Below are 27218 nucleotides of genomic sequence, written 5' to 3' on the forward strand. Positions count from 1 at the left end.
ACGCAACGGCGGAATTCAGTTGAGATTTTAAATTTATACTTCTATTAACCCCCCTAAAGATTAGAAAAATAAAATTTGGGGCAGCTCGTAATGCAAGGTCAAATGCTATCCCGACTGGGCTAATATGGTTTAAGTGACCTAGACTGTTGGATATAATGTCATTGATGAAAACAATAAAGAGAATTGGATCTAATATACTTCCCTCTGGGGCTCCTATCTCTATGATGTTCAATTTTGGACCATATGCAACTCCGCCAATATAGGACCACCCTATCTACGATGCCTAAGATAAATTTTCATAAAGCTTAGTTGTTTAGATGCTAGTGGTATATACATAATGCGTTATCCTCCTGCATTATCATAAATGTTAGAAAATATGTTTTCCAAATGTTCTTTGTTGTCTTTTGATTTATTTTTTCTGAATTGGAGTTTCAGTCACAAAATTCCACACAATTTTGGAGACATTCTCAGAGTTCTGAAGCTTCTTCTGGAAGAGTCTTTGTTTGGCACACATCGAATTTATTTTTTAAATTTTAATATTTTTAAACTTAACTTTTAATTATAATATTTTAATTTCTAGATTACCAAACTCAGTCACCAAACCCTTGGACAAACTGCAGTGGGACAGGTGGTTAACTTAATGTCCAATGACGTTCATCGTTTTGATTTAGTGCTGTTACCATTGCACGCATTTTGGGCAATACCTTTTCAGTTTGTCATTTTATCTTATTTTATATGGCAACAAGTCCAAATAGCTTCTTTAGCTGGTTTGGTTTCTATGGTGATTATAAGCTTGCCACTACAAGGTAGGTTCTGTGAACAATGCACGAAATGGAAAATTTAAAGAAATTTTGAAAAATGAAAGTGATCTATTTGCTGGTTGGTGTGTACATCAAAATTGTCATGAGAATCAGAGTAGGTTGATTCATTAAGAATGTCCAATCTGTGAGTTTTAAATTGTAGATCTTAAGATATGACGAACATTCTTGACAAGAATATTGCTAGTTTTCAAGATACCATGTTACTAGTGATACTACACTCACCGGCACAAAAAACGGGCACCCTAAAAAATGTGCCATTTTTAATGACTTGTATTTCCTAAACCTGATATCCGATATAAGTAATTTTTTTAATATGTTATAGCCTTATTCTTTAACAATATCGCTGTAATAATATTGTTGCTAGACAGGTACATTGTCATTGTATACAGGGTGTACGAATCAAACTGTGTTTTTTTTTTCAAATTTTGGAACACCCTGTGGAATGTTCTAGCTTTTATAAAATACTGAAATTAAAACCCAACTATAGCCTCAGGTTTTCTTAACATTCTGTTTTTTGATTCATTTGCTTATGTTGGATAATAAAAAAGTTAGGTAATTTAACAACTACCCCTGTTTTTTCGTCAATACAGGGTGTTTTTAAATAAGTACGGAAAACTTTAAGGGGTAATTCTGCATGATAAAATATTGACAGTTTGCTTTATAAACGTATGCCCACAAATGCTTCGTTTCCGAGATAGGGGGTGTTGGAATTTTTCTTACAAACTGACGATTTATTTGTTGCACTAAAACGGTTTGTGATATGCAAATGAAATCTTGTAGATTGTAAGAGGTAGTTATTGCGCATTTTTTGGCATACAATTAAGAATTTTATATTTACCATTGGCGTGCATACGGGTATAAACATTTTAGATATATCCCGTGTGCACGCCAATGGTGAATATAAAATTCTTAAATGTATGACAAAAAATGCGCAATAACTTCCTCTTAAAATCTACTAAATTTAATTTGCATATCATGAACCGTTTTAGAGCAATATATAAATCGTCAGTTTGTAAGAACAATTTCAACACCCCCTATCTCGGAAACGAAGCATTTGCGGGCATACGTTTATAAAGCAAACTGTCATTATTTTATCATGCAGAATTACCCCTTAAAGTTTGCCGTACTTATTTAAAAACACCCTGTATTGCCGAAAAACAGGGGTAGTTGTTAAAGTGCCTTCCTTTTTTATTATCCAACATAAGTGAATGAATAAAAAACAAAATGTTAAGAAAACCTGAGGCTATAGTTGGGTATTAATTTCAGTATTTTATAAAAGCTAGAACATTCCACAGGGTGTTCCAAAGTTTGAGAAAAAAACACAGTTTGATTCGTACATCCTGTATACAATGACAATGTACCTGTCTAGCAACAATATTATTACAGCGATATTGATAAATAATAAGGCTATAACATATTATATTAAAAAATTACTTGAATCGGACATCAGGTTTGGGAAATACAAGACATTAAAATAACCCATTTTTGAGGTGCCCGTTTTTTTGTGCCGGTGAGTGTATTATAGTATTTAAAGTTTAAAAATAAATTTTAATTTTCTCAATAATTTTGTATATTTTCACAATTATTTCTATTTCAAAATTGTCAATTTTACGTTTTTCGACATGAGAATTGCTAAGAGGATTTGGACCCACCATTTAAAAAAAATTATTACCTCTCTCATAAGACTTTTTTTATTCAGTTATACATGTCGAGTCGGACACCTTTTTTATTTTAAAAAATTGTCGGAAGGAGGGCGTTTCGCAAAAATACAGGTTTCTAAACTTTGGTGCGTCTGACAATTATTGGAATACCTTAAAAATTTGTCGGAAAATACTACTATATAGTTAATTGTAAATATTTTTGTCAAACAAGCCTGCAAAGATCAGCTGTGAGGGTATACATTATATAACTCTTTGTGATGCTTCCCTTCAGGGCCGCGCCAAGGCTTTCAAGCGCCTCGGGGCAAGAAATTTTAGGCGCCCCTTTCCTCCTCCATTTGTAAGTAGTTTTTTGCAACTTATTGAATCGGTTTACCATATTCGCTCCGTGCGTGACTATGGTGGCGTTAAACAATGCCAACGTGAGTACTGGCGAAATATGACAATATTGGAGCTATCTTTGTAATGTCATTGTCATTGTTTGTATAAAAATTTTTGTCAAAAATGGTATATAACTATTACCTATTTATATATGCTCAACGTCAAATTGTGAGATCTAAAAATGTCAGTTGAAGGCGCTAGGTGATTTCGCGTCAGTCATGCACAAAGCGAAAACCTACAAACTATTTGTTTCATCATCATTCTCTTTGCCTTTATCTCTATGCGGGGTCAGCTTCCCTATTTGCAGTTCTCCATACGTTTCTGTCTTGGACCATATCGATATTAATCCCCTTTACCGACATGTCCTGCCTAAGCCTCTCCCCCAGGTCTTCTTTTGTGTTCCTCTCTTACTCCTTCCAGGAACCTGCAGTTCAAGAATTTCTTTTATTGGGTGACCAACGTCTCGACGTTGAACATGACTAAACCATCTTAACCTATGCTCTCTCATTTTGGCATCTATTGGTGTCAACCCTAGACTTCCCCTAATATACTCGTTCCCAATCGCATCCTTCTTTGTCACTCCATTCATCCATCTAAGCATTCTCGTTTTGCCACATGCATTGGTTATTCTTCTTTTTTTTTTTAACTGTCTAACATTCACTTCCGTACATCATAGCTGGCCTTATAGCTGTCTTATAGAATTTTCCCTTCAGCTTCACTGGAATTTTTCTGTCACGCAACAAACCACTCGCTTCATTCCACTTCATCCATCATACATCCAACTCTAATTCCACTACGTGCATCTCCATCTATTTCCCCATTACTCTGTAATACCGATCATAGGTAGTTAAAGTTAAAAGTATTACTGTTCAAAAAGTTTTAAACCCTTTTCCTCAAGAGCTTGTCTCCACTGTTCCAGTTTTGTTCTAAGTCGCTTTTACTAATTCATACTAACACTACACCAACAGAATACATTAAGAACCAGGGAATGTTACCCTGTAGCTTCGCTGTTATCTGATCCAAAACTAATAAGAATAAATAAAGACTAAGCACTGAGTCTTGGTACACGTGCAATCCTACTTTCACATGAAATTTATCAGTCTCTTCCACACCTGCCCTAACACTAGTTGTTGCTCCCTCATACATATCCCTCACAATATTTACACATTCATCCGGAACTCCTCTGTTATTGAGTGCCCACCACAGAATCTTTCGAGGAATTTCGAGAAATTCTAAAGATTTATTATAAGCGTTTATTTCTTTATTCCTGTATTTTTCCATCAGCTGCCTGATAATGAAAATTGCATCTGTTCTTGATCTGCCCTGCACAAACCCAAATTGATTATCACATATTTCAATCATTATCAATTACTCTCCCCCATATTTTCATGGTGTGACTAAGTAGTTTTATGGCTCTGTAGTTTGTACATTGTTGTATCTCCCATGTTTTGGTAAACAGGTACTAATATACTGATTCTTCATTCGTCTGGCATTTGTCCAAAGTCCATAATTATATTAAATAAACCTGTTAGCCACCTTGTTCCTGTCTCTCGTAACGCTCTCCACACTTCCTCAGAAATATCAACTTTTCCAACTGCTTGTCCTTTCATTATTCTTGAAATGCTTGACTTCACTTCTTTGTTATTTACAAAAAACAACGATTACACTATCACAGAACAAACATATAGTTCAACATATAGCTCAGACAGTATAGTTCAGATATTAGTTCAAACAAATAGTTCAGTTGAGATAAATAAGGTTTCGGTTACATAAGGTTACACTTCTGGAATCAAAGTAATACTATAGCTGCTATTTTTATTTACCCAGGATAGGTAGGTTTTAAATTTTACAATAAAATATTGCTAATATTTCTGGTTTGAATTTACCAGTGGGTAAAATCCTTCTTGTCCGTAGTCAATGTCATTACTTTTATTTATTGTTTCTGGTAGTAAAAAAAGTTTCTGGTAATTTCGGTATTGTCAAAAATTTTTTTCGGCACCTACCGGCGCCTTTTTAATACGGCGCCGGGGGCACTGCCCCCTTCGCCCTTATGGACGGCGCGGCCCTGCTCCCCTTCTTGGGGGCGCACTATGGACTCATAAATATTGATTTTTTTTGCAGGATTGTTTGATAAAAATACTTACAATTTACTGGGAATATTGTCTGAGAAATTTTTAAGGGTATCTACTTCGGTACCCTTATAGATGTATTATCATCATTGTTTTTGCCTTATCCCTATGCGGAGTCGGCTTCCCTAATTGCATTTCTCCACACAATTCTATCTTGGGCCATATCAATATTAATCCCCTTTACCAACATGTCCTGCCTAATCGTCTTCCACCACGTCTTCTTTGGTCTTCCTCTCCTACTCCTTTCAGGAATCTGCACTTCAGCAATTCTTCATATTGGGTGATTAACGTCTCGACGTTGAACATGACCAAACCATCTCAACCTATGCTCTCTTATTTTGGCATCAATTGGTGTCACACCTAGACTTCCCCTAATATACTCATTTTTAATTTTATCCTTTTTTGTCACTCCACTCATCCATCTAAACATTCTCATTTCCGCCACATGCATTCGTTGTTCCTCTTTCTTTTTCACTGCCCAACATTCAGTTCCGTACATCATAGCCGGCCTTATGGCTGTTTTATAGAATTTTCCTTCAACTTCATTGGAATTTTCCTGTCACACAGCACACTACTCGTTTCCTTGCACTTCATCCATCCAGCCCTAATTCTACTGCATGCATCTCCATCTACTTATCCATTACTCTGTAATACCGATCCCAGGTACTTAAAACTATTGCTTTTTAAAATCAGTTCACCATCCAAAGATACCATTTTATTTGTAGTAACTCCATTTTAAATGAGCATTCCAAATAATCTGTCTTTGTCCTACTAAGTTTTAAACCTTTTTCCTCGGGAGCTTGTCTCCACTGTTCCAGTTTTTGTTCTAAGTCTCGTTCACTATTTCCTACTAACACGACATCATCAGCATACATTAAGCACCATGGAATGTTACCCTGAAGTTTCGCTGTTATCTGGTCAAAAACTAATAAGAATAAATACGAACTAAGCACCGAACCTTGGTGCAATCCTACTTTCACATGAAATTTATCAGTCTCTCCCTTAAATTTCACATGAAATTTACCCTTATAGGGTGCGTTCACCAGACCAGTGCGCTATGTCAGCGCTTTGAAACTGTTGACACCGCTTCAATATTGAACGTGTTTAAGAAATATATTCTTGTAAAGTAGTTGAAACTTACTTAAAGTAATTAAAAATTGAAAAGGAGATACATAATTGTATACGCTCACGAAATTTTAAATCTGTGTATTGGGGAACACTATTTTCAACATTCATATTTCAATTCATATTTCTCGTGACAATTATTATTTATTTATGGTGGGAATACTTCATCATCATCCAATGGTTCTGCCAAGTCCAACACCCAGCACAGCCAGCAGCACTAAAAATTATTTCTTGTTCAGTTCATTATCAAACAACAATAAAGGTAATATTAAATTATCCATTGTTGAATTAAATTTGTGTAAGACACGTCCAAGTTATCGTTGAACGATAGCACGATATAAAAATAAACAAAAACAACGAATCTCGTTTTAGGTTAAGTTCATAATTCATAAAACATGCGAGAACACAAAACAAAACCAACTATGAAAGTGTCAAACGGAAAAATACCATTCGCCAGACTGAACGTAGTTTTAAAGCGCTGAAACACATCTGTTCAGATGAAACTTAAACCGATTATTTCTGGTGAACGCAGCGATAGATGTATTAAAACCTCTATATTTACGAAACGCCCCCCTCTTGAAAATTTTCTGAAGTAGAAAAGTTGTCCGACTCGACATGAATAATTGAATAAACAAAGTCACATCTTCTTCTTCATGTACCATGTCCTTTCAGAACGTTGGTTACCATCATAGCTATCCTAATTTTATTCACTGCCACCCTAAATAGCATGCTTGTATCAACACCATACCAATCTCGCAAGTTCTTCAACCATGAGGTTCTTCTTCGTCCTGGACTGCGTTTGCCTGCTATTTTTTCTTCCATAATATTTTGCAGCAACCTATATTTGGGACCTCTCATTACATGTCCGAAATACTCCAGCTTTCTCTGCTTGATGCTTTTTATTATCTCAGTAGTCTTGCTGGGACCTTCTAGTATTGTCGAGTTTCGAATCTTCTCCATCCAGGAAACTTTTAAAATTCTTCTATAGCACCAAATTTCGAAAGCATCAAGGCGATCTAGGTCGGTTTTATTCACAGTCCAGGACTCGACACCATAAAGTAAGACCGAGAACACGTAGCAGCGAAGTAGGCGGATCCTCAATGCCAATTTTAGGTCTCTGTTACATAACACCTTGGACATCCTTCTAAAAGCGGCTCTGGCCTGCTCTATCCTAGATCTAATTTCGCCGTGACTTTCTTCGTTACAATTTAATTGCTGTCCAAGATAAACGATTTTATCAACTTGCTCAAGTTTGGTATTATGTATTTACATATATAGACGGTTTTATATGCTGTTGTTTACTTATTACGAGTCTTTTGGTTTTCCGTATGTTCAGATCCAGACCTGCCTCTCTACAACTCTCAACGACACTATCAAGTAGTGTTTGCAGATCTTCTTGACTAGAAGCTAGGAGTACCCTATCGTCCGCAGATCGCAAATTATTGATGACTTCACCGTTCACACTTATACCTTCTTCTTTTTCAGAAAGTGCATTTCTGAAAATTCTTTCTGAGTAAACGTTGAAAAGCAGGGGTGACAAGAGGCATTCCTGCCGTACTCCTCTTTTAATATTAAGAACCTGTGATTCCACACCATCTACTAAAACTGATGTTGTTTGATTCCAATACAAATTTGCAATTATGCGAATGTCTTTGCCATCCAAGCCAATGTCTTTTAGTTCCTCAAAGTCTCACGAGGGAGGTAATAATGTTTTTAATGGTGGGCCCATGGACTATATATTGTAATCTAGACTCATTTAGCATCGCTTATAGAAGGCGCTAGTGACACTAGGTTGTATTTAGTAAACCACAACAGTTTTTTCTTTCAGCTAAGCTACGGGTAAAATAATAGATAAATTTGAAAAGGCGTTAAATTCTACAACAAAAATTACTCTTGTTTCATTCATGTAATTCGATTGTTTACCGAGTTATTTGCTTCTAAAAGGTCCAATGAATTTTAATTGTATACTTAATAAAAAAATTTATTCCATTTATTCTCTATTTATTCAATGTGTAATAATAACAAATTAAGTATAGTTCGTCTAGAAACTATCCGGAATTTTATATTTTTCCTAATGTTAATAGATTTCCTTTTTGTAACATTTTAAGACAAAAGTAATGCATCAAGTAGGTTGTGCCGATAGTAGGTTATGGACAAAATCGCATGACAACACCATCTGTCAAATATTGTTGTTTGTAAACAGACTTAAGATTTGTGAAATAATGTCGCAAGTAGAAAAAAGAAAAGTGGTGGAATATTTGTATAGAAAGGGTGTCCGAAACTTTAAAAAATTAGTGCAATTGACTGAACTCGGAAAAGTACAGTGTATGAGACAATAAAGAGGATAAAAAATGGCATAGATATGAGACATAGACCAGTTTCGGGTAGACCGCGTAAGATTCGCGGAAACAATTTAAATACTTTAGTGTTTTTAGGACGACAAAATTCGCGCCTAGGGTTTCGAAAATTAGCCAACAGATTTGGAAATCAACGGAGAATAAAAGTGTGCCCAGAAACTGTCCGCATGTCACTAAAAAAGCAAGGCTACATATCAAGGAATCCAAAAAAAATCCCTACAACGACACCTCTGCAAAGGCAACGAAGAATAGATTTTTGTCAACGTTTTCGAGAAGATAATTATTTTATTAATGTCTTTATATCTGATGAAAGTTTATTCCAGCTTGGTGCAAATCATCTAAAAGTCCTATCAAGAAAAAATGTTACCGTTCAAATTTCCAAATTTCCCACTAAAATAATGGTTTGGGGAGCAATATCTCAGCGTGGCGCTACACCTCTCTGTATAGTTAATGATACTATTGATAGTGCGAAATATTGTGACATGGTTTCTTCTTGAAACGGCTCATGTTTTATATCCAGAGGGGTGGCGTTTTCAGCAAGATAATGCAAGATGCCATACTTGTGCTTATACTCAAGCTTGGATGCAAGAACACGAATTGGCAACAATTCCGTGACCAGCAGCATCTCCAGATCTTAGCCCCATTGAAAAGATATGGGGACTGATGAAGATTGAAGTGAAACGAGCAGCGCCACGAGATAAAGAAGGTTTGATTCGGTCAGTTTTACAGGGCTGGAACACCATTACCGAAAATATGGCCTTGACCTAGTTTCGGGTGTATCTGGACGTTTAGTTGAGTGTTTAGATTTAAATGGAGGTTGTATAAGTAAATGAGATGAATTATTTGTTGGAATTTTATATTTCAAGTGATAGAAATAAATACCGTAAAATTATAATTCTGCTTTCTTTTTCCCGGACACTTTCTAGACGGACTGTAGTTATACTAAAAAAGCAAAACAATTAAAGTAAATGTTCAAAATGTCCACCACTTACTTCAACACACTTTATGATCCGGTTTTGCAAAGATCTCTTAATATCAAGTAACCCTTGTCTATTATTTTTAATCACATTCGCGACTTCTTTGTTTTTCTGTGGCAATTCTAAAAAATAATTAATTCTTTTTTGTAGACTAATATCTTCATTTGCGACCTAATTCAAAGGATTGAAATCAGGACTTTTTTGTTCTTAGTAGTTCTCCGTTAATAATATAACTTTTACTACATTTTAAGGTTATCTGGGGAAATTAATGGGCACCCTTCGAGCCAATATAGCTAAGAAAACAGACAATAGAGTCAAACTGATGAGTGAAATCATATCAGGCATACAGGTTATAAAAATGTATGCTTGGGAAAAGCCGTTTGAGAAAGTAATAGAAATAGCAAGGAAAAATGAGATAAGATGCGTTACACTGACTTCTTATCTGCGAGGAATATTCGCCAGTTGTATGGTCTTTCTGGAGAGAATGTCTTTGTGCTTCACCTTAATTTGTTACGTTTTGTTGGGTAAGTTTTTGAGGTATTTTATAATATTAGATAACGCAAAAAATACTTTTTACGTTTGTACAAATGTACTTAACCAAACATCAGTAAAATATTTCTTTATATGTGCTGGTTTTATATTTTATGACGAAATACAGTTAAACTGTAGTAAATTATATGAATAGTGTGGGTCTAAAAATTTTGTTACGTTACTTTGACTTGGTAGTCGATAGATTTCTCTCTCTCTCCTCTCTATCTCCTCTCTCTCTCTGTCTCTCTGTTTCTCTCCAGCGCTCTGGACTGTGGAATCTCGGATTTTTTTTATCTTTTGCACAATTATTTTACTGTAGTGCAATATCGATGGTACAATATACATGTCGATGTCGCAATATACATGTCGCATTCTGACTTCAATAGCGCTATATTCCGCCAAAGTTCCTTTAGGCGTTGTCTTCATTGTGGCATAATGTAATATAATTTAATTATCTTAGAATCAGCATAGTGTGCCTATTTCATTATTACCATTTCCGATTTTGGCTATCTCAACATTAGCAAGAGCGACACAAGACAGTTTGCGTTACCGTGATAAGTACCACTCATTTTTAAATACTGCCCTAACATGTGGTAATCCATTTTTAAGCCAAGAAACATTACTCAAGTAAAACTTCTCTAGTGATGGTTATGGTACTAGAGAACCTAAGCCTCGAATAGTCATTTTGAATATGGACGCCTTATCCTATTTAAGGGTGAATTTCAGGATAAAGCAAGATCAATAATTTAAAATAAATACTAGCGTTAAATAGATACACACGTAATCAATATGCAGTGGCGTATCAAACTCCATCGGCCCCCCCGCAGAAATGGAAATGGGGCCCCCTTTAAACAGTTACTAAATACGACTTGTGTACAAACCAGTCAAACTTTTGAACCGGTCAAGCTTACAGATCATAAAAACAATACATATACAAAGTAAATGGTAAAGCGTTAACGATAAATTTTATTTGAGGTGCTAAACAAGGGGAGATTTTCACGATTTTTTTCCCAAAAAAACGGACCAACTTTATTTTGAGCGTAACTCACTTGGTTTTGAACCTAGAAACGTTTATAAAAAATAAAAATAAAGCTTTTTTTAAACATTTAAAAAAATTGTAATGAGTTTTCCCCGAAAAGTGCTTCATTTTTTGGTTATTTTGACGAATAAGAACAATTTTTTATGAGTTTTAACTTTGCTTTTACTGTATCGATTGACTTCATGAATAGACCATTTTTTTATAAGCTACATTTTTGCTAAAAATATTGTTTTAATAAGATTTAATTCGAGAAAAATTTTTGAGATTTTTTTGTTGAAAAATAACAATTTCACTCGCAATAAGTCGAAAAATATTGAGCAAAAGTTGTAGTCCACAGTACATCGTTTTTTTTTGGAAGATGATTAGAAAAGTCTTAAAAATGCTTAACTGCTTCGTTTGAGCGAGTCTACCACTTTCTGAAAAAATTTAGAGTGCAGGTTGGGCGCGTTTCCGTGTCCCGCGTCATTAACATATTTACGTTGTCGGACTAACGAATCTCGGCTGTAAAGGACCCCGCAAAAACCTTATGGAAAATAGGTCCCAATGTATTTTGTTCATACTTTGGGAAAACACTCTTTGAAGCATCCTGATAAAAAGTTCTCATGGGCACAACTCAATCGTATGAAGGATTTTCAAGATATAGAGGCCCAAACTCGGAAAATTATAAGATTTACGGGGTATTTCAATTCCGTGAGTTACTGGTTATTTGGCAACATGTTGAAGTTTGGATCAAGGAAAAATACTAGTAGTCTAGGATTTTTTCCTGGCTATCCAATGGCGACCTTTACTTTGACCTTGACCTTCAACGGACGTCATCTTCTAGAGTTTCGAGAGTTTTAGGCATTCCATTGATGTAAACAGATTACTCATGGGCCAAAAAGGGATCGCAAAACACGAATATGCCATCAGAATTAATCTCCGGATGACTTGGTCGCCAGGGCCACTGCAAGGGACGTCATTTTCTAGAGTTTCGATGGTTTTCGGCATTTAATTGATGTTCTAACCAGGGGCTTTGGCTCATGCGCACTGGTTCCTGCACTTTTTAACCGTGAATGGTTGTAAATCATTCAGCCGGTGGTTAGAGCAAGGGGACAGTTCCTATGGTTCAAATACTACGAAATAATACCACAGGAAACTGTAAACTCTTTAATGTTAAAGGGAAATCAACATTGAACATAAATAAACAATACTCTGCGAGAGAATTATACTCTACAATAGTTTGTTATTGTTAAACAAAGGGTTGAGAAATACATGGTGTGAGCTGCGAGAATAACTACACTACTTACGAACATGAGAGAGAGTGTTAGCAACAAATTCGTTGTGGCTAGGCGTCAGAATCTTGCACATACTCTTCTATTTACACTAGAGTGGGGCACTGCACTTTCATACACTTAACTGTTTTTTGACAACAGAGATACTAAATATAATAAATTGTTTGTAGGTACAGAGCCCTTGAGAGAGTTGGCATCATAGCTTACGCGAGCCAATAGTGCCTAAAACGATCGGCGCTACACTAGGTACATACTTAAACGGGGTCTAATTTGCTACTGGTGACTTACTAAAAAGAACTACCGGTGGTTCGAGGGGGCGAAGGGGAAAACTACAAGAAATGTGTTGTTTTGGCATAGCAACAGCAACAGCTGAGCTCAAGTTTTGGGAATCAGTGGCTCGGGCCACAACTATTTATCTGTGTTCCATCAGCGGCGTGGGGAGTTATTTTTTCTCGCTGTGCACAGTTTAAATGCAATTTGAACATTCTGCCACCACCGGAAAAGCGGCCATCCATATACAAGGCGGAGAAGACTACACTACGCGACAAACGACAACACGATACCTAACAATCTTACATATATGCATATATATATATATAACGCAGCTGGTTTAATTTGATGAGGCGACCATGTCATCTGAAGGGAGGGGGCAAACTTTTGTGATGGACCTGGTATATTCACCATTTGTCGTTTTAAGACGTACGACTCTAACCTTACCGTCTTTCCCTGGTATTACCTCTAATACCCTAGCTAGAGGCCACTTTAATGGAGGCGTGTCTTCATTTTTTATTAAAACAACTTGATCTACTTTCAGATCTGTTTGTGGGCGTAACCACTTTGGGCGTTGCTGCAACCTGTTAAGATAATCTTTTGTCCACCTTTTCCAGAATATTTGCTGTGCCTTAGTGCACCTTTGCCAAGATGTGAGTTTATTGTCTAATTGTTCTGAAATATCTTTGTCGGGATACGCGGTTACTGGACCACCAATGAGGAAGTGCCCAGGTGTGAGTGGCTGCAAGTCGGAGGCGTCATTTGATATTGGAGATAGAGGTCTAGAGTTCAATATTGCTTCAACCTGTGCTAATATTGTGTAGAGTTCTTCAAAGGTATAACTAGAGTTACCTAGGATTCTTTGTAAATGGTATTTTACACTTTTGATGGAAGCTTCCCAAAGCCCACCGAAGTGAGGAGCCCTAGGGGGAATGAACTGCCATTGCGTTTCATTCTGTGATAAATATTCTCTAATTGTGTCATAATTACTTTGGGTTTTGAAAAAGTCATAGAGTTCTTTCAGTTGATTTCTTGCCCCTTGAAAGTTCGAACCATTATCGCTAAATATTTTGGAAGGGTTACCTCTACGAGCTATGAATCTTTTGAGAGTCGCTAAGAATGCCTCTGTGGTGAGATTGGAGATAAGTTCTACATGTACCGCTTTCGTGACCATGCAGACAAAAACTGCGATGTAACATTTCGTTACTGGGGCTTTTCTCAATTTTGAAGATTTTACGAGGTAGGGTCCTCCAAAGTCGACACCTACTTTGAAAAATGGGCGGGATGCACAAATCCTTTCTTTGGGGAGATCTGACATAATCTGTTCAGCTACTTTTGCGTTGAATCTGTGACAAATAGTACAAGAATGGATAATGCGTTTAATTTCTCTAAGAGCATTGAGTGGCCAATATCTGAGTCGGAGATTTGAGAGTGTATTTTGCGGTCCTGCATGCCGCAAACGAATGTGTTCTTTTTTGATCATGAGTGTGACAACGTGAGCTTTGGAGGGGAGCAATAGCGGAAATTTTTGATCGAAGGGTATCTCAGCGTTAGCGAGCCTGCCGCCTACGCGGAGGAAATTAGAAGAGTCGAGAAAGGGATTCAAACTTAATAACTGCTTATTTGACAAGGGGCGATTTGCGGAGATTTCTGCAATTTCTTTTGCAAAATAATGCGATTGTATGGCTTTCACTATGCGATCATGCGCTTGAGAGAGTTCAGAGGTGGAGAGCGGTTCAGAATTTTTCTTTTTATTTTTCAGTACTTGAGTGAATCTTAATACGTACCCCACTGTACGTTGAAGGGTGGAAAACTTAGAAAAACGAGAGAATAGAGATAGCCAAAAATTTTCAGGCTGAACAAGAGTCGTAAGAACAACTTTCTTTTCTTCGGGTAATTTGAGAGAGGGTGGGGGTAGGTTATTTACTTGCGGCGTTTCAAAGTCTGGGTTTCGTATGAATTCTGGGCCATGGAACCAAATTTCAAAATTACTAGGTTGAAATGAGCCTCTAGACAGCATGTCGGCTGCATTATCTGGGGATGAAACGTGCCGCCACTGGAACGTTTCACACTGACTCTGTATTTGACTGACACGATTAGCTACAAACGTGTTCCATCTACTTGGGTGAGAATTTATCCAATGTAAAGCAATAGTGGAATCAGTCCACAAATTTACTGAGTGAGGGCGGAGATCATTTTCAAATATACTTAACATTTTTGTAGTCAACTTCGCGAGGAGCAACATGGCACATAACTCTAGTTTGGGGATAGTGATTATTTTCTTGAGAGGGCATACACGACTTTTACTGGAAATTAAGTTACATGAAATACTATTATCTGAGTATTTAACTCTGAGATACAAAGCACACCCATACGCTGATGAGCTGCTGTCAGCGAATCCATGAATTTCAATACGAGAGACATCTTTACTAACTTGCAATTGTCTAGGGATGACGAGATTTTTTAACTGGAGGAGATTTGACACAAAATCTTGCCAATATTCAAGAATAGCGGAGTCACAGATGGGAGTGTCCCAATCAATTTTTTGCAGCCAAAGTTTCTGCATAAGGATTTTTCCATTTACTATGACTGGATTTACTAGACCTAGGGGATCATATGAGGAGCTAATTATCGACAAAACTTTTCTTTTCGTGAGAGGAGTGACTTCTAGAGCAGTGGGGACAGAGATTTTAAATTCATCGGTAGCGGGGTTCCATTTGATGCCTAAAACTTTGCAGGGTAAGTCATCTAAATTTAAATCTTTTTCTTGGGGGTCAGAGTGAGAGATTTTTTGCAACATCTCTATTGAATTGCTGCACCATTTGTGTAATTGAAAACCAGAGTTAGCGAGGGCGGAGTTTAACTGAGTGTACAAAATTTCTAATTCAGAGAGAGAGTGCGCTCCACACAAAATATCGTCAACATACGTTTGGTAGAGGAGCGCATGAGAAGCAAGAGGGAGATTAGTGTTTTTCTGTGCGATGTCCTTTAAAACTCGACAAGATAAGTAGGGAGCAAAAGTTTGACCAAATGACACGGTTAAGAGTTCAAGACATTCCAGTTGATCTGAAGGGGAGTTGCGCCAAAGTATGTTCTGCAAAAAATTTTGTGTGGGGTCTGTTTTGATTTGCCTAAACATTTGACGTATGTCAGCGGTGAGTGCGAGGGGGAAAAGACGAAATCTTAAGAGAATGTCATACAGATCTGGTTGGACCTGATAACCTTTAAGTGCTATATCATTGAAAGAGAGCTTCGAGCTGCTGGGACAAGAGAAATCGTACACGACTCGAGTTTTTGTCGTAACGTGGTCGCTTCTAATGACGGCCAGGTGGGGAACGAAATACTTGTTCTGCGAGAGCGAATTCGTAAGGGTTAGGGGTATGGGTCGAGCGTGACCTTGAGCTACATAATCATTAATAAATTCTTGATAATCTTTCAACAGATTGGGGTTTTTCTGAAGTTTGTTTTCTAGCGATAAGAAACGCCTCTTTGCTATAGAAAAGGAGTCACCTAGCTTGAGGTATTCGTCGGGGGTTTTAAAGGGCATTTTTACAACGTAAGTGCCATTTTCTAAAATTTTAGTACTGGAGGTGAACAAATTTTCAACAATTTCATTTTCAGGTGCGGAGTGGGAGGAAGTGTCAAGAATTTCTTCTTGATTCCAGAATCTATTTAAGAGAGTATCTAGTCATAAATTTTCTTCATTATGTTCGAGGGAGAGAGCGTCAGAGATACCTGTAAACGCGTAAACTTTTTCTTTGGGGGTATTTTCGAGACAATGTTGGGGGACATTACCAGAGATCACCCAACCCAAATGTGTATTAATTAACGATGGGAGTCCTTTACCTAAATGTAACAACCCATGAGATAATAGCGAGTAATAAATTTCAGCGCCTCCTAAAATTTGAATCTCGGACGGCACTGCAAATGTGCTATCAGCTAAGCAACTGATTAAATGTGCAGGTATATTTAATTTTGCGGGGTTTATACTATACTGTGGCAGACGTTGTGAAATGGTATCGATAACAGAGCAATCAATAACAAATTTCCTATTATTAACTTTTGAGTTAATTTCCAGCTCAACTTTTTCGCGCGAGATTAGCGTTTCTTGTCCGGATAAGCCGGACACATGCAAATTTTGTGTTTCAGAGGGTAATCCTAATTGTTCAGCCAACTTTGTTGTTACAAAACTATTTTGAGAGCCGTTGTCTAATAACATTTTAACAGTCATGGGTTGACCGTTGTGAGAGAAAACTACCACTTCAGCTGTGGCTAGCAAAACTTGCGATTCCTGATTTCTATTTTGTGTAACTGCGTTGTGCGAGCTCACGTAAGAGACATCGGTTTGTGACCTATAATTTCCACGATTTACATGGTTACCTGCTTGGGGGGCTTGGTTTGGACGCTCTTGTGCGTCTGGCGTAGTACTTTGACGCGAATGTGCGTCCTGTTGCGAATAGCGGCGTGTGCGAGAGTCCGGAGTATGATTCCTTGAATTATCGTGGTAAGAATTATTTTGCCGTATATTAGAGTGCTGTGGGTGAGTGTGATTATTATTCGTATGATAAGTTTGGGAGCGCGGCGCATATTGAGTGTTGGAGTTTGCCTGTGAGTCTAAGTGAATCAAAGTGTGATGCTTTTGGCGACAAATAGAACAACTTATTGTTGACCGGCAATCCTTGATTGAGTGCTGATAACCTAAACAATTGAAACACAGCTTTTTCTGTTTCACACTATTAAATCTTTCGCGAGGAGGGAGAGCGGTAAATCTAGCGCAAGAATAAATTCTATGAGCACCGTTGCAAATCACACAAGTAGCGTTAAAATTCGGAGAACTGGGGCGTGAGTGGGGGCGGTTTCGTGGCGAGGGGGGGCGAGCATTAGATTCACAACTTGCATGCAAGTTAACCTTAGGTTTGAACGCGACCGTTTTATTTTCTTGTACATTGTGCTTTTTCTCATTAGCGTTTTCAAAACTGGACAAATTTTCTAAAATAACGCAACGTTTATCTATAAAATCAAAAAATTCTTTAAGAGTGGGGATTTGAGCAGTTTTGCGTTCTTCTTCAAAGGACTTTCGCGAGTTTGCATCTAATTTTTGTTCAAACAGAAATACTAAAAGAGCCTCTGTCAAAACTTTATCGGTGAGATTTAGATTATTGAGACATTCGATATCCTTGCGCAGCGATGAGGCAAACTCTCTCAAAACCTCAGAGTTACACTTATTAATTTGGGGGAAATGTACAATATTTGACAAATATTCGTTTACTACAATAGATTTGTTCTCATACCGGTCTCTCAATGTCTTAAGTGCAACTGCGTAATTAGAATCTGTAACTTTTAAAGTATCAATTAACTTAAGGGCGGATCCCTTTACTAAGGTACGTAAATAATAGAGCCTCTCAGCATCTTTAAGACGAGCGTTACTGCCAATTAAAGCGTCAAAAATATCTATAAAGCCTCCCCATTCGGAAGGGCGTGAACCGTCAAAACTTCCGAGCTTAATGTCAGGTAACTTAACATTACTATGTAAATCTTGAGAGACAGGTACAGAACTATTATTGCGTATGGGGGTAGAGCTACTAGAGGGGGACAATTTTTTAATTGAATCTTTCAGCGCGGCGATACTAATAACAAACATTTCTTCCGTTACCTCCCTGTCTTCAGAATCTGACAAATTGTCATTTTCTGCTACTAAAATCTCTATCGAGTCTTGTGCGATTGAGTACTTATCAAAATATTTCTCTACAATGTCTAACTTTGCTTCAAAAATTGAAATCGACTTAGTATCCTGTGATTTTTTATTAATCCAATCCTGAACGCGAGTTACCTGCCCTTTGGCAGCTGTCCTGTTATTACATAGCGATTTGTAATCCATTATTTAACTTTTATATGAGCAAAATACAAATTTTCATCAATTTACTTCCTAAGAGATTTGAGTTATGCACTAAAAACAAGGTCGTAGAAAAAACTATGTTAAATACGCGTGTATGCTGAACTGAGTAAACCGACAAAAAAAAACTTTTTATACTAGCGATACCTGTTATACATATCACCTTTTTCATGTATCTAAATACTTATACCTACCTATTTACATACAACATAAAAAAAATCATATATCTTAATCAGCGTAAAACGAATAAAATGCATCATAAACTGTAACAATTACGAGTTACACCCTGTAAATCCTAAAATGTTTTCATATATTTATACACCTAAACTCGAAAAATTAATATTATAACTCATCATCATTGTGAGATTAAAATCAGTTTTAACTATTTCTACTTTAAAAATTATGAAGAAAAAACCTGTCTGTAGTCCACTTGTCGGGTCGGGGTTTCAACTGCTAGATTGCTTGCGGTGTTGCCGTCGCTTCAAAACTTTCTTGAGAGCCTTGAAGCTTTCTTGATTGGAGCGTTGGCGGTGTTGATTCGTCTGCGATTCTTTTGTTTCCGAAGAACTTGTATTCACGCGCTAGCGATTCTGCCCGGGCGCGAGTTGGTTTAACCGGAGACAATGTCTTTAAATAGGAGACTTATTACACTTTATTGTCTATGCGTGCTTAGAGAGAGAGAGAGAGAGAGAGAGAGAGAGTCCGAACGGACTCCAAACAATCTTAAGAGATAGAGTGAGCTTGTGATGCGGGAAGGACCTTTGATGCCCTTAAGAATGGCTTTAGGATACTATCCAAAGGGGTGGAATGTGGGTGTAAGAGCAAATACATCAACTAAGGTCAGCCAAGGGCTGAAATACTAAAATTAATAGGCTACGAAGGGCCATTTACCCTTTGAAGGCTCGAAGGACCATTTGTTCTAACCAGGGGCTTTGGCTCATGCGCACTGGTTCCTGCACTTTTTAACCGTGAATGGTTGTAAATCATTCAGCCGGTGGTTAGAGCAAGGGGACAGTTCCTATGGTTCAAATACTACGAAATAATACCACAGGAAACTGTAAACTCTTTAATGTTAAAGGGAAATCAACATTGAACATAAATAAACAATACTCTGCGAGAGAATTATACTCTACAATAGTTTGTTATTGTTAAACAAAGGGTTGAGAAATACATGGTGTGAGCTGCGAGAATAACTACACTACTTACGAACATGAGAGAGAGTGTTAGCAACAAATTCGTTGTGGCTAGGCGTCAGAATCTTGCACATACTCTTCTATTTACACTAGAGTGGGGCACTGCACTTTCATACACTTAACTGTTTTTTGACAACAGAGATACTAAATATAATAAATTGTTTGTAGGTACAGAGCCCTTGAGAGAGTTGGCATCATAGCTTACGCGAGCCAATAGTGCCTAAAACGATCGGCGCTACACTAGGTACATACTTAAACGGGGTCTAATTTGCTACTGGTGACTTACTAAAAAGAACTACCGGTGGTTCGAGGGGGCGAAGGGGAAAACTACAAGAAATGTGTTGTTTTGGCATAGCAACAGCAACAGCTGAGCTCAAGTTTTGGGAATCAGTGGCCATGCCACATTGTTTGATTTGCTTGTCTAGATAATGTTTAGAAGAAATGCGTTCAATGTGCTTCCCCGTTTAGGATTTTGTCCTCTTCAGGGTTTGAGGTGAATGTATTGTGTTGGCAGCAAAGCAAACAGTCCGAAAACCACACCGGGGCAAGCGCCGTGTCCTGGTGTTCTTGGATCCTGGGTTATGCCAGACGGTGTTGTCCAGAAGGCCAGAAGTCAACAGAGAAGAAAGTTTGGTGGATTGGTGTTGGTTCCATAGACATTTACGTGTACTGTCCGTGCTTTGCTTTCGACCAAGCTCCCTAGAAACCATTGTACAACGACAGGCGAACCTGCGTCCCTCGTCGGCGGTCAGGAGGTGGCTTTGAGCGCAGCGTGGACAGTGAGCGTTCGAGTGGAGAAAATAGTTGCGGCTATTTTCTTGGGACGAACAGGTATAATTGTGCAATGAAGTTGGGAAACCGCAAAAAACCAACTTCTCCCTGTTCGGGGTAAGGAAGAGGAAATGTTAGAGGTGGGTACGGAAGGCTAACGGGGTAGCCTCAAGGATGTTTTCGTACTCTACCGGGAGTTCGTCAATGCATGTTTGCATTAGAGCGGACGGTACGTGAATCTTTTTGCGTTTGGGCTTTCGGTAGAGTACGTGGCCGGAAGATGAACAGGAACATTTGAGAGATTCTTGTGTGTCGGAAGGGGGGCCGTTGATTACTTTGATTGTGAAGTTCCTGTTCAGAGAGTTTATTCTCTCGGTGATTTTGGGGATGTTCGAGATGTTATGGATTTCGTTTGAGGGATATCGCCAGTGCTCATAGTTACATCTACGCAAGACTCTGCGCTCCGTCCTCAACAACCTCTCTTGTTTTTGTCTTGAGCAAAGAGAGTAGATACATGATTTGTACTCCATGACGGGTCGAATAAAGGTCCTGTAAGTGTGAATGAGAGTCTTCTTGTGTGTCTTGCCAATTTTTCCCGAGAGAGCGTTGAGAAGTCTGGCCCTGTTCCTTACCCTATCTAAAGTTGCCTTTAGATCTGCGTCCCAGTTGAGAGTCCTGGTAAACAGTACTCCCAAATAGTTCACAGTCGGGCTAACAACAAGCCTTTCTCCCAACAAACTCAGAGGATATTGGTCGTCTTCATTGCGAATGATTCTATTTGACACAGTAGGGGCGCGAAACACAATTGTTGTTGTTTTGTTCGCGTTGAGCGTGACTCTCCACTTACAACACCATTCGCCGACACCGTCCAACAGAGCCTGTGCTCTTCTGAAGAGGAGTCTTGGGTTGTATCGAGAGGTAGTTGAGAGCAGAGTCGTGTCGTCTGCATAGAGAAACAGCCGAGCACCTGGGATATTTTGGTTAGTGATGTCGCTGTTGTAGATGATGTACAACAGCGGCGCTAGGACTGAACCCTGGGGAACTCCAGCTTGTGGAGTGAAGGGGGTGGACTTTTGATCGCATATTTTCACTCTGACAGTACGGTTGTGGAGGTAGGAGTGTACAATTTTGGTAAATTGCAATGGAAGCCCGATGTCCAGAAGTTTCCGAACAAGCCCGTCGTGCCAGACCTGGTCGAAAGCCTTCTGCACATCCAGAAATGTGGCTATGGCGATAGAACCATCGTTGATGGTTTGAGTGACTTTGGTAGTGAAATCTATTAATGCATGTTTGGTAGATTTACCTGACTGGAATCCATATTGGAATTTTGGTATGATATTGTGGTTTTCGAGAAAGTTATTGAGCCTCTCCTTTAGGATTAGCTCAAGAACTTTACCCAGAGTATTGATTAATGAAATTGGTCTGTAGGATTCCACGTCGGTTGGGGGTTTGCCTTTTTTCAAAAGCATGATGGTGTTGGCCACTTTCCAAGGAGTAGGAAAATGGCTGTTTTTGAGACATGCATTGAATATTTTAGTTAGAAGAGGGATGATACTCTCTGGAAGTTTTTTGAGGCACCTTCGGTTGATGCCATCAGGTCCGGGAGCGCTGTTTTTGCCGATTTGGCAAAAGCTCTCCGTTTCCCTGTCTGTGAGGGGGTCCATGATAGGATCATAGACTGGAATGTGGTGGTTGAGAGTAACATTTACAATGTATTCTGTGTTGAATTTAAATATGCGATCAAAGTTCGGGTTATCTGGCGTTTGAAAATTGTTTTGAAGCGAATTTTTGAATGCTTCGGCTTTCCCTTCTGGGGAATTGACTATGTGATTGTTGACCAACAGATGAGATGGTTGAGATAATTTTTGTTTTGTTAGGACTTTGAATTTTTGCCAGAATTTACCTCCGTCTCTGTAGTCCAGTTTTGAGGTAGCCTCTTCCCACCGGCGAGCCGTTAGGACAGATATCTCCCTCTTTATCCTGGCACAGATTCGGTTGTACTCTGTTTTGATTAGTGGGTTTCTGTTGGCCTTGTATTGACGTAGAAGACGTCGTTTTTGTTGAGTTTTGGCAATGATGTATTGTGGAAGTGCCGGTGATGTATAAGTTATTTGTTTGAGTGGAATTGCGTGCGTGATCGCCTCAGTGATGAGGTTCTCGATATTGGTTGCACTGGTGTCGATACTATCGTTAGTATCGAGTTCGCCTAACATTGGGAGATTTTGTGTGATGAAGTTTTGGAATTCAGTCCAGTTAGCGTGACGATAGTCTCTTATAGATCTTGGAGGGTTTGGTTGTTTTGGAGTGAGAATGTCGGTGTCGACAAGAAGAGGTACGTGGTCTGACGTTATCGAATCGCCTATGTGGCATCTATCCCCGAACCGATCCAGAATGTTACTAGTAACTAGGATGTGGTCGATAATAGAGGCCCCATTGGCGTTCAAAAACGTGAATTCAGTGTTGGTGATTCTTGAAATGGGAAGGTCTAGTAGATAATCCGTGAGGCGGATGCCTTCTGGGTTTTGATGGTGATCACCAAACTGTGTATGTCTACAATTTAGGTCACCCATCAACACAGCCTTGCCGAGCCTCGAAAAGTACTCTAGCAAATGCCTGTTGAGTGGTTGACCCGGGTGTTTGTAGTAAGAGACTATCGTGAGGGTTTCGTTGTTGGGGATGTGCACGTCAATTGCCAGGAAGTCCACATCAGGTGGACGAAAATTTTGTGGGAATGTGTGTGTGTTGTGCGGTATTCCGTGTTTCACGAGAATACCATTCCCACGTGAAACCTGACAGCGGCTTCGATGGATGATCGAATATCCTGCGAAGTGTGGATCGTTTTTCGACAGAGTATCTGTGAGTGCGAGGATCTGGATGTTATGCTTCGACAGGATATTCTTGATGAGGGGTCTCTTTTTGGAGAGACCCTGACAGTTGACTGTGCCTAGGGTGAAATCCATAAAGGGAGGGTGTTTAGTGGTTGGAGCGGAATGTCACCGTGACATTGCTCCCGTACCCGTGGACCACTGTCGAGTGGTCGTAGACTTGGCTAATCAGATTAGCCGTGATTGCAGCGATATGCTCACGAAGTTCAGGCAACAAGTTAAGCAACAGAGCGGTCTGAATAGACAAGATGTTTTTTGTTTCTGTAGGGAGTTCGAAAGGGGGGAATGATCTTTCGATCGTAAGTGGCTGAATTTCATGTTGGGCGGAGGGGATGGTGTGTCTTTGAGGACACTTGTTGGAATATGCGGGGTGGTCACCGCCGCAATTCGGGCATTTTGGTTCCTGCTGTTTGGTACAGGCGCTGGATTTATGGTTGCCGCCGCAGTGGGGGCAGACGAATGCTTTTTGTGGGCATTCGTCGATGGAATGTCCGTTGATGCAGCATTTGCTGCAATATTTTGGAGTGGGTATTGTAGGGTCGGAGCCATGAGGGAGTTCGGCATTGTAGATCTCGCCATCTAGAGTTATGCCTCGGCTCAGTGCTGACGTGAATTTTTCCAAGGATTTGGTCACCACCTTGATCACTTTGGAGTCCTTGCCTGTTTTATAGGATTTGACTCTCCACAGTCTTTCGACTGGGAATTGCTGTTCTGTGAGCAAGTCGGTGACCTCCTGCTCGGAGTAATCCACGTCGATTCCAGTTATGCAGAGGAGATAGGTGGGCTCTTTTGCGGAAGTGTTTGCATTTCTGCTACGGCTATGGACCGTAACCATGGTTTGGCCAGTTGCAGTGTGGATTGCTTTCTCGATATCCCCTGCATTTATAGGATTAAAAAGTCGAAGATGTGCGATTCCATGTGAGAGGACTTTGCAAGAGTGAATTTTGTTGGACAAAAGAGTGGTGGCATTTATTTGCCGAAAGAAGGTACGTTTGTTACAAAGATCTTTTGGGAGATCTTTGATTAGATATTCGGACAGTGTGGGATCGTTTATGGCGTTGATGACGTTTTGATTTCTGGCTTGGGTTTTGGGGCGTGGATTGGCTGCGGCATTGGCGTAAGACATTTGTCTTATTTGTCTTCTTTGGAAGACGAAATCGTTCGGTTCAGGATTGTTTTCAGTGCTGATGGTTGCTTGTGGTTGAGAAGAGGGTTGCTGTTGAGAAGATTGTTGTTTCGGTTGTTTGGGTGCTTGCTTAGACGGTTGAGTTGGGACTTTGGGTATGGCACCGTGAATATTCCGAGCGCTCTGTCGCTGAGGACCAGCCTGTGCTGGTGTTCTTAGAGGCGGAAAATCATTAGCATATCGCTGCAGAAGGGGGTTGGAGGCGTCGTCCTGCTCGATGCGAAGGTAGGCCTCGCGATACTTGTTGCGGACGATTTCCATCTCCGCGCTAAGCGTCTCGAGGTCTAGCTCCGCCGTGAGCCGGTTGTAACCTCTGGCTGGGGGTACAGTGCCTTCCTGATGTAAGGAAGAGAACTGGTTGGCAGTAGAGGTGGCTGTAGTGGTGGTGATGGTGGTGGCAACGCTTGTCGAGGCCGTCGTCCGAGGACGAAGCGACCGGGTGGAGCTGACTGACCTTACAGAAGAAGGCATTACAAATGGGTGAGGATGCAAGTCGAGCGATCGGAGGGCACCTCAGCCTCAAGGTGTTCTGGGGGGTAAACCCCAGGGATAAAGGTGGCTTGTCCACCCCTCCGTGCTTTTCCGGCGTAAGACAGTGACTATAATTACCTGATGGGTGCAGTTTACCCTGCTGCTGGTGGGTCCCTCGTTGAAAGCCTTTTTCGCAGTTAGTTTGGCCCCCTTACTCGCACTTGTTCTTGTAACCGTATGTGAACACTAGGTAGAGTTCGGGGCGAGCGAACTCGCTCGAGCCCAGGGCCAGAGTATTCCTCTGAAACCCAGTAATCCGTCTACCTTTTTGGTTTACACGGCCAAGCGTCGTTGGTTTTTCACGCTGGTTCCAAACTAATAGCTTAGGGCTAACCGTGCGCCGCTTCTTCAGCACTTGGTGCTCTCAGGCTTCTCGCTGTTCGTCGGTAAGAGTGGGGTGTGCACGCAGTGACCTTACTCTTCGACGTCCGGGACGAGAATGACTGGAATCAGTGGCTCGGGCCACAACTATTTATCTGTGTTCCATCAGCGGCGTGGGGAGTTATTTTTTCTCGCTGTGCACAGTTTAAATGCAATTTGAACAATTGATGCAAATTAATTACTAGAGGGTTTTTTGAGGTCACTAAATACGAATATGCCACCAGAACCGACTCCCGGAGCACCTGGTTTCCAAGGTCAATGAAAGGGGCTCCTGGAGTTTCGAGGGTCTTTGGTACTACATTGATGCAAACGGATTACTCATAGGTTTTTGGAGTTGCTGAACACGAATACCGCATCAGAACAGACATCGGAGTACCTGGTGCCAAAGTCACGTCATGCTTTGGAGATTTGAGAGCTTTCGGTACTAAATTAATGTAAATTGATTACTCACAGGTTTTTGGGGCTGCTGAACGTGAATTCGATATCATATCCGATCCACGGAGCACCTGGTGCCTAAGGCAGGTCTTCTTCTGGAGTTTCGACAGGTTTCGGTATTAAATTGATGCAGATGGGTATTACTCATTAGTTTTTGGAGCTGCTAAGCAGAAATACGCCATCAGAATGGAGACCGGGGTACCTGGTTCCTAAGGCACGTCATCTTCTGCGGTTTCGAGAGTTTTTGGTACTAAATTGATGCAAGCGAATTACTCTTGTGTTTTTGGGGTTGCTGAACACGAATATGACTTAGATAAAAGACTGTGAAGTATTTAGTGGCCACGATGAATACCACTATCAAAATAGAATGTAGTCACTCGAGATTAAAATAAATGAAGAAAAAACATTGTCAGATATAAATTGAGTTTATATTTTTTATAGATAATTAAAACAATTGATTACTTAAGTTACTCACTTAGTGAGTACACACACCAAAGAGTAATCCAAAAGAGCAACCCCAAAAACCTAAGAGTAATCCATTTGATTTCTCCGAAACTCCAGAAGATAACCTGTCTTAGACACCAGGTGCTCCTGTGTCTGTGCTGATCCCGTATTCGTGTTCAGCAACCCCAAAAACCTATAATTAATCCGTTTGCATTAATTTAGTACCAAAGACCCTCGAAACTCCAGGAGCCCCTTTCATTGACCTTGGAAATCAGGTGCTCCGGGAGTCGGTTCTGGTGGCATATTCGTGTATAGCGACCTCAAACAACCCTCCAGTTGCATCAATTAAATGCCGAAAACCATCGAAACTCTAGAAGATGACGTCCCTTGCAGAGGCCCTGGCCACCACGTCATCCGGAGGTCAATTCTGATGGCATATTCGTGTTTAGCGATCCCTTTTTGGCCCATGAGTAATCTGTTTATATCAATTGAATGACTAAAACCCTCGAAACTCTAGAAGATGACGTCCGTTGAAGGTCAAGGTCAAAGTAAAGGTCGCCACTGGATAGCCAGGAAAAAATCCTAGACTACTAGTATTTTTCCTTGATCCAAACTTCAACATGTTGCCAAATAACCAGTAACTCACGGAATTGGAATACCCCGTAAATCTTATAATTTTTCGAGTTTGGGCCTCTATATCTTGAAAATCCTTCATACGATTGAGTTGTGCCCATGAGAACTTTTTATCAGGATGCTTCAAAGAGTATTTTTCCAAAGTATGAACGAAATCTACTGGAACCTATTTTCCATAAGGTTTGTGCGGGGTCCTTTGTCGAACAAGAGATCGACAATCTTTATTAGATAATTAAATATAAGTATTTTAAACTGAATATTAAGAGTTTTGTAATAACAAAACAACCGCGCTAAACTTTATTTCACG

General features: G+C 39.6%; 1 protein-coding gene across 2 annotated transcripts in view; it reads left to right on the plus strand.

The window, feature by feature from the left end:
• The window catches only part of LOC114330002 (ATP-binding cassette sub-family C member 4-like), a 110649-nt gene that overhangs the window by 30983 nt on the left and 52448 nt on the right, over positions 1-27218 (plus strand). For both annotated transcript variants that reach the window (XM_050655866.1, XM_050655867.1), the window contains exons 4-5: positions 581-806; positions 9700-9972. In XM_050655866.1, coding sequence (XP_050511823.1) covers positions 581-806; positions 9700-9972 — 499 coding nt within the window. The remainder of the gene's footprint in view (positions 1-580; positions 807-9699; positions 9973-27218) is intronic.

This window comes from Diabrotica virgifera, chromosome 7 (assembly GCF_917563875.1).
Source record: "Diabrotica virgifera virgifera chromosome 7, PGI_DIABVI_V3a".
Classification (NCBI taxonomy): domain Eukaryota; kingdom Metazoa; phylum Arthropoda; class Insecta; order Coleoptera; family Chrysomelidae; genus Diabrotica; species Diabrotica virgifera.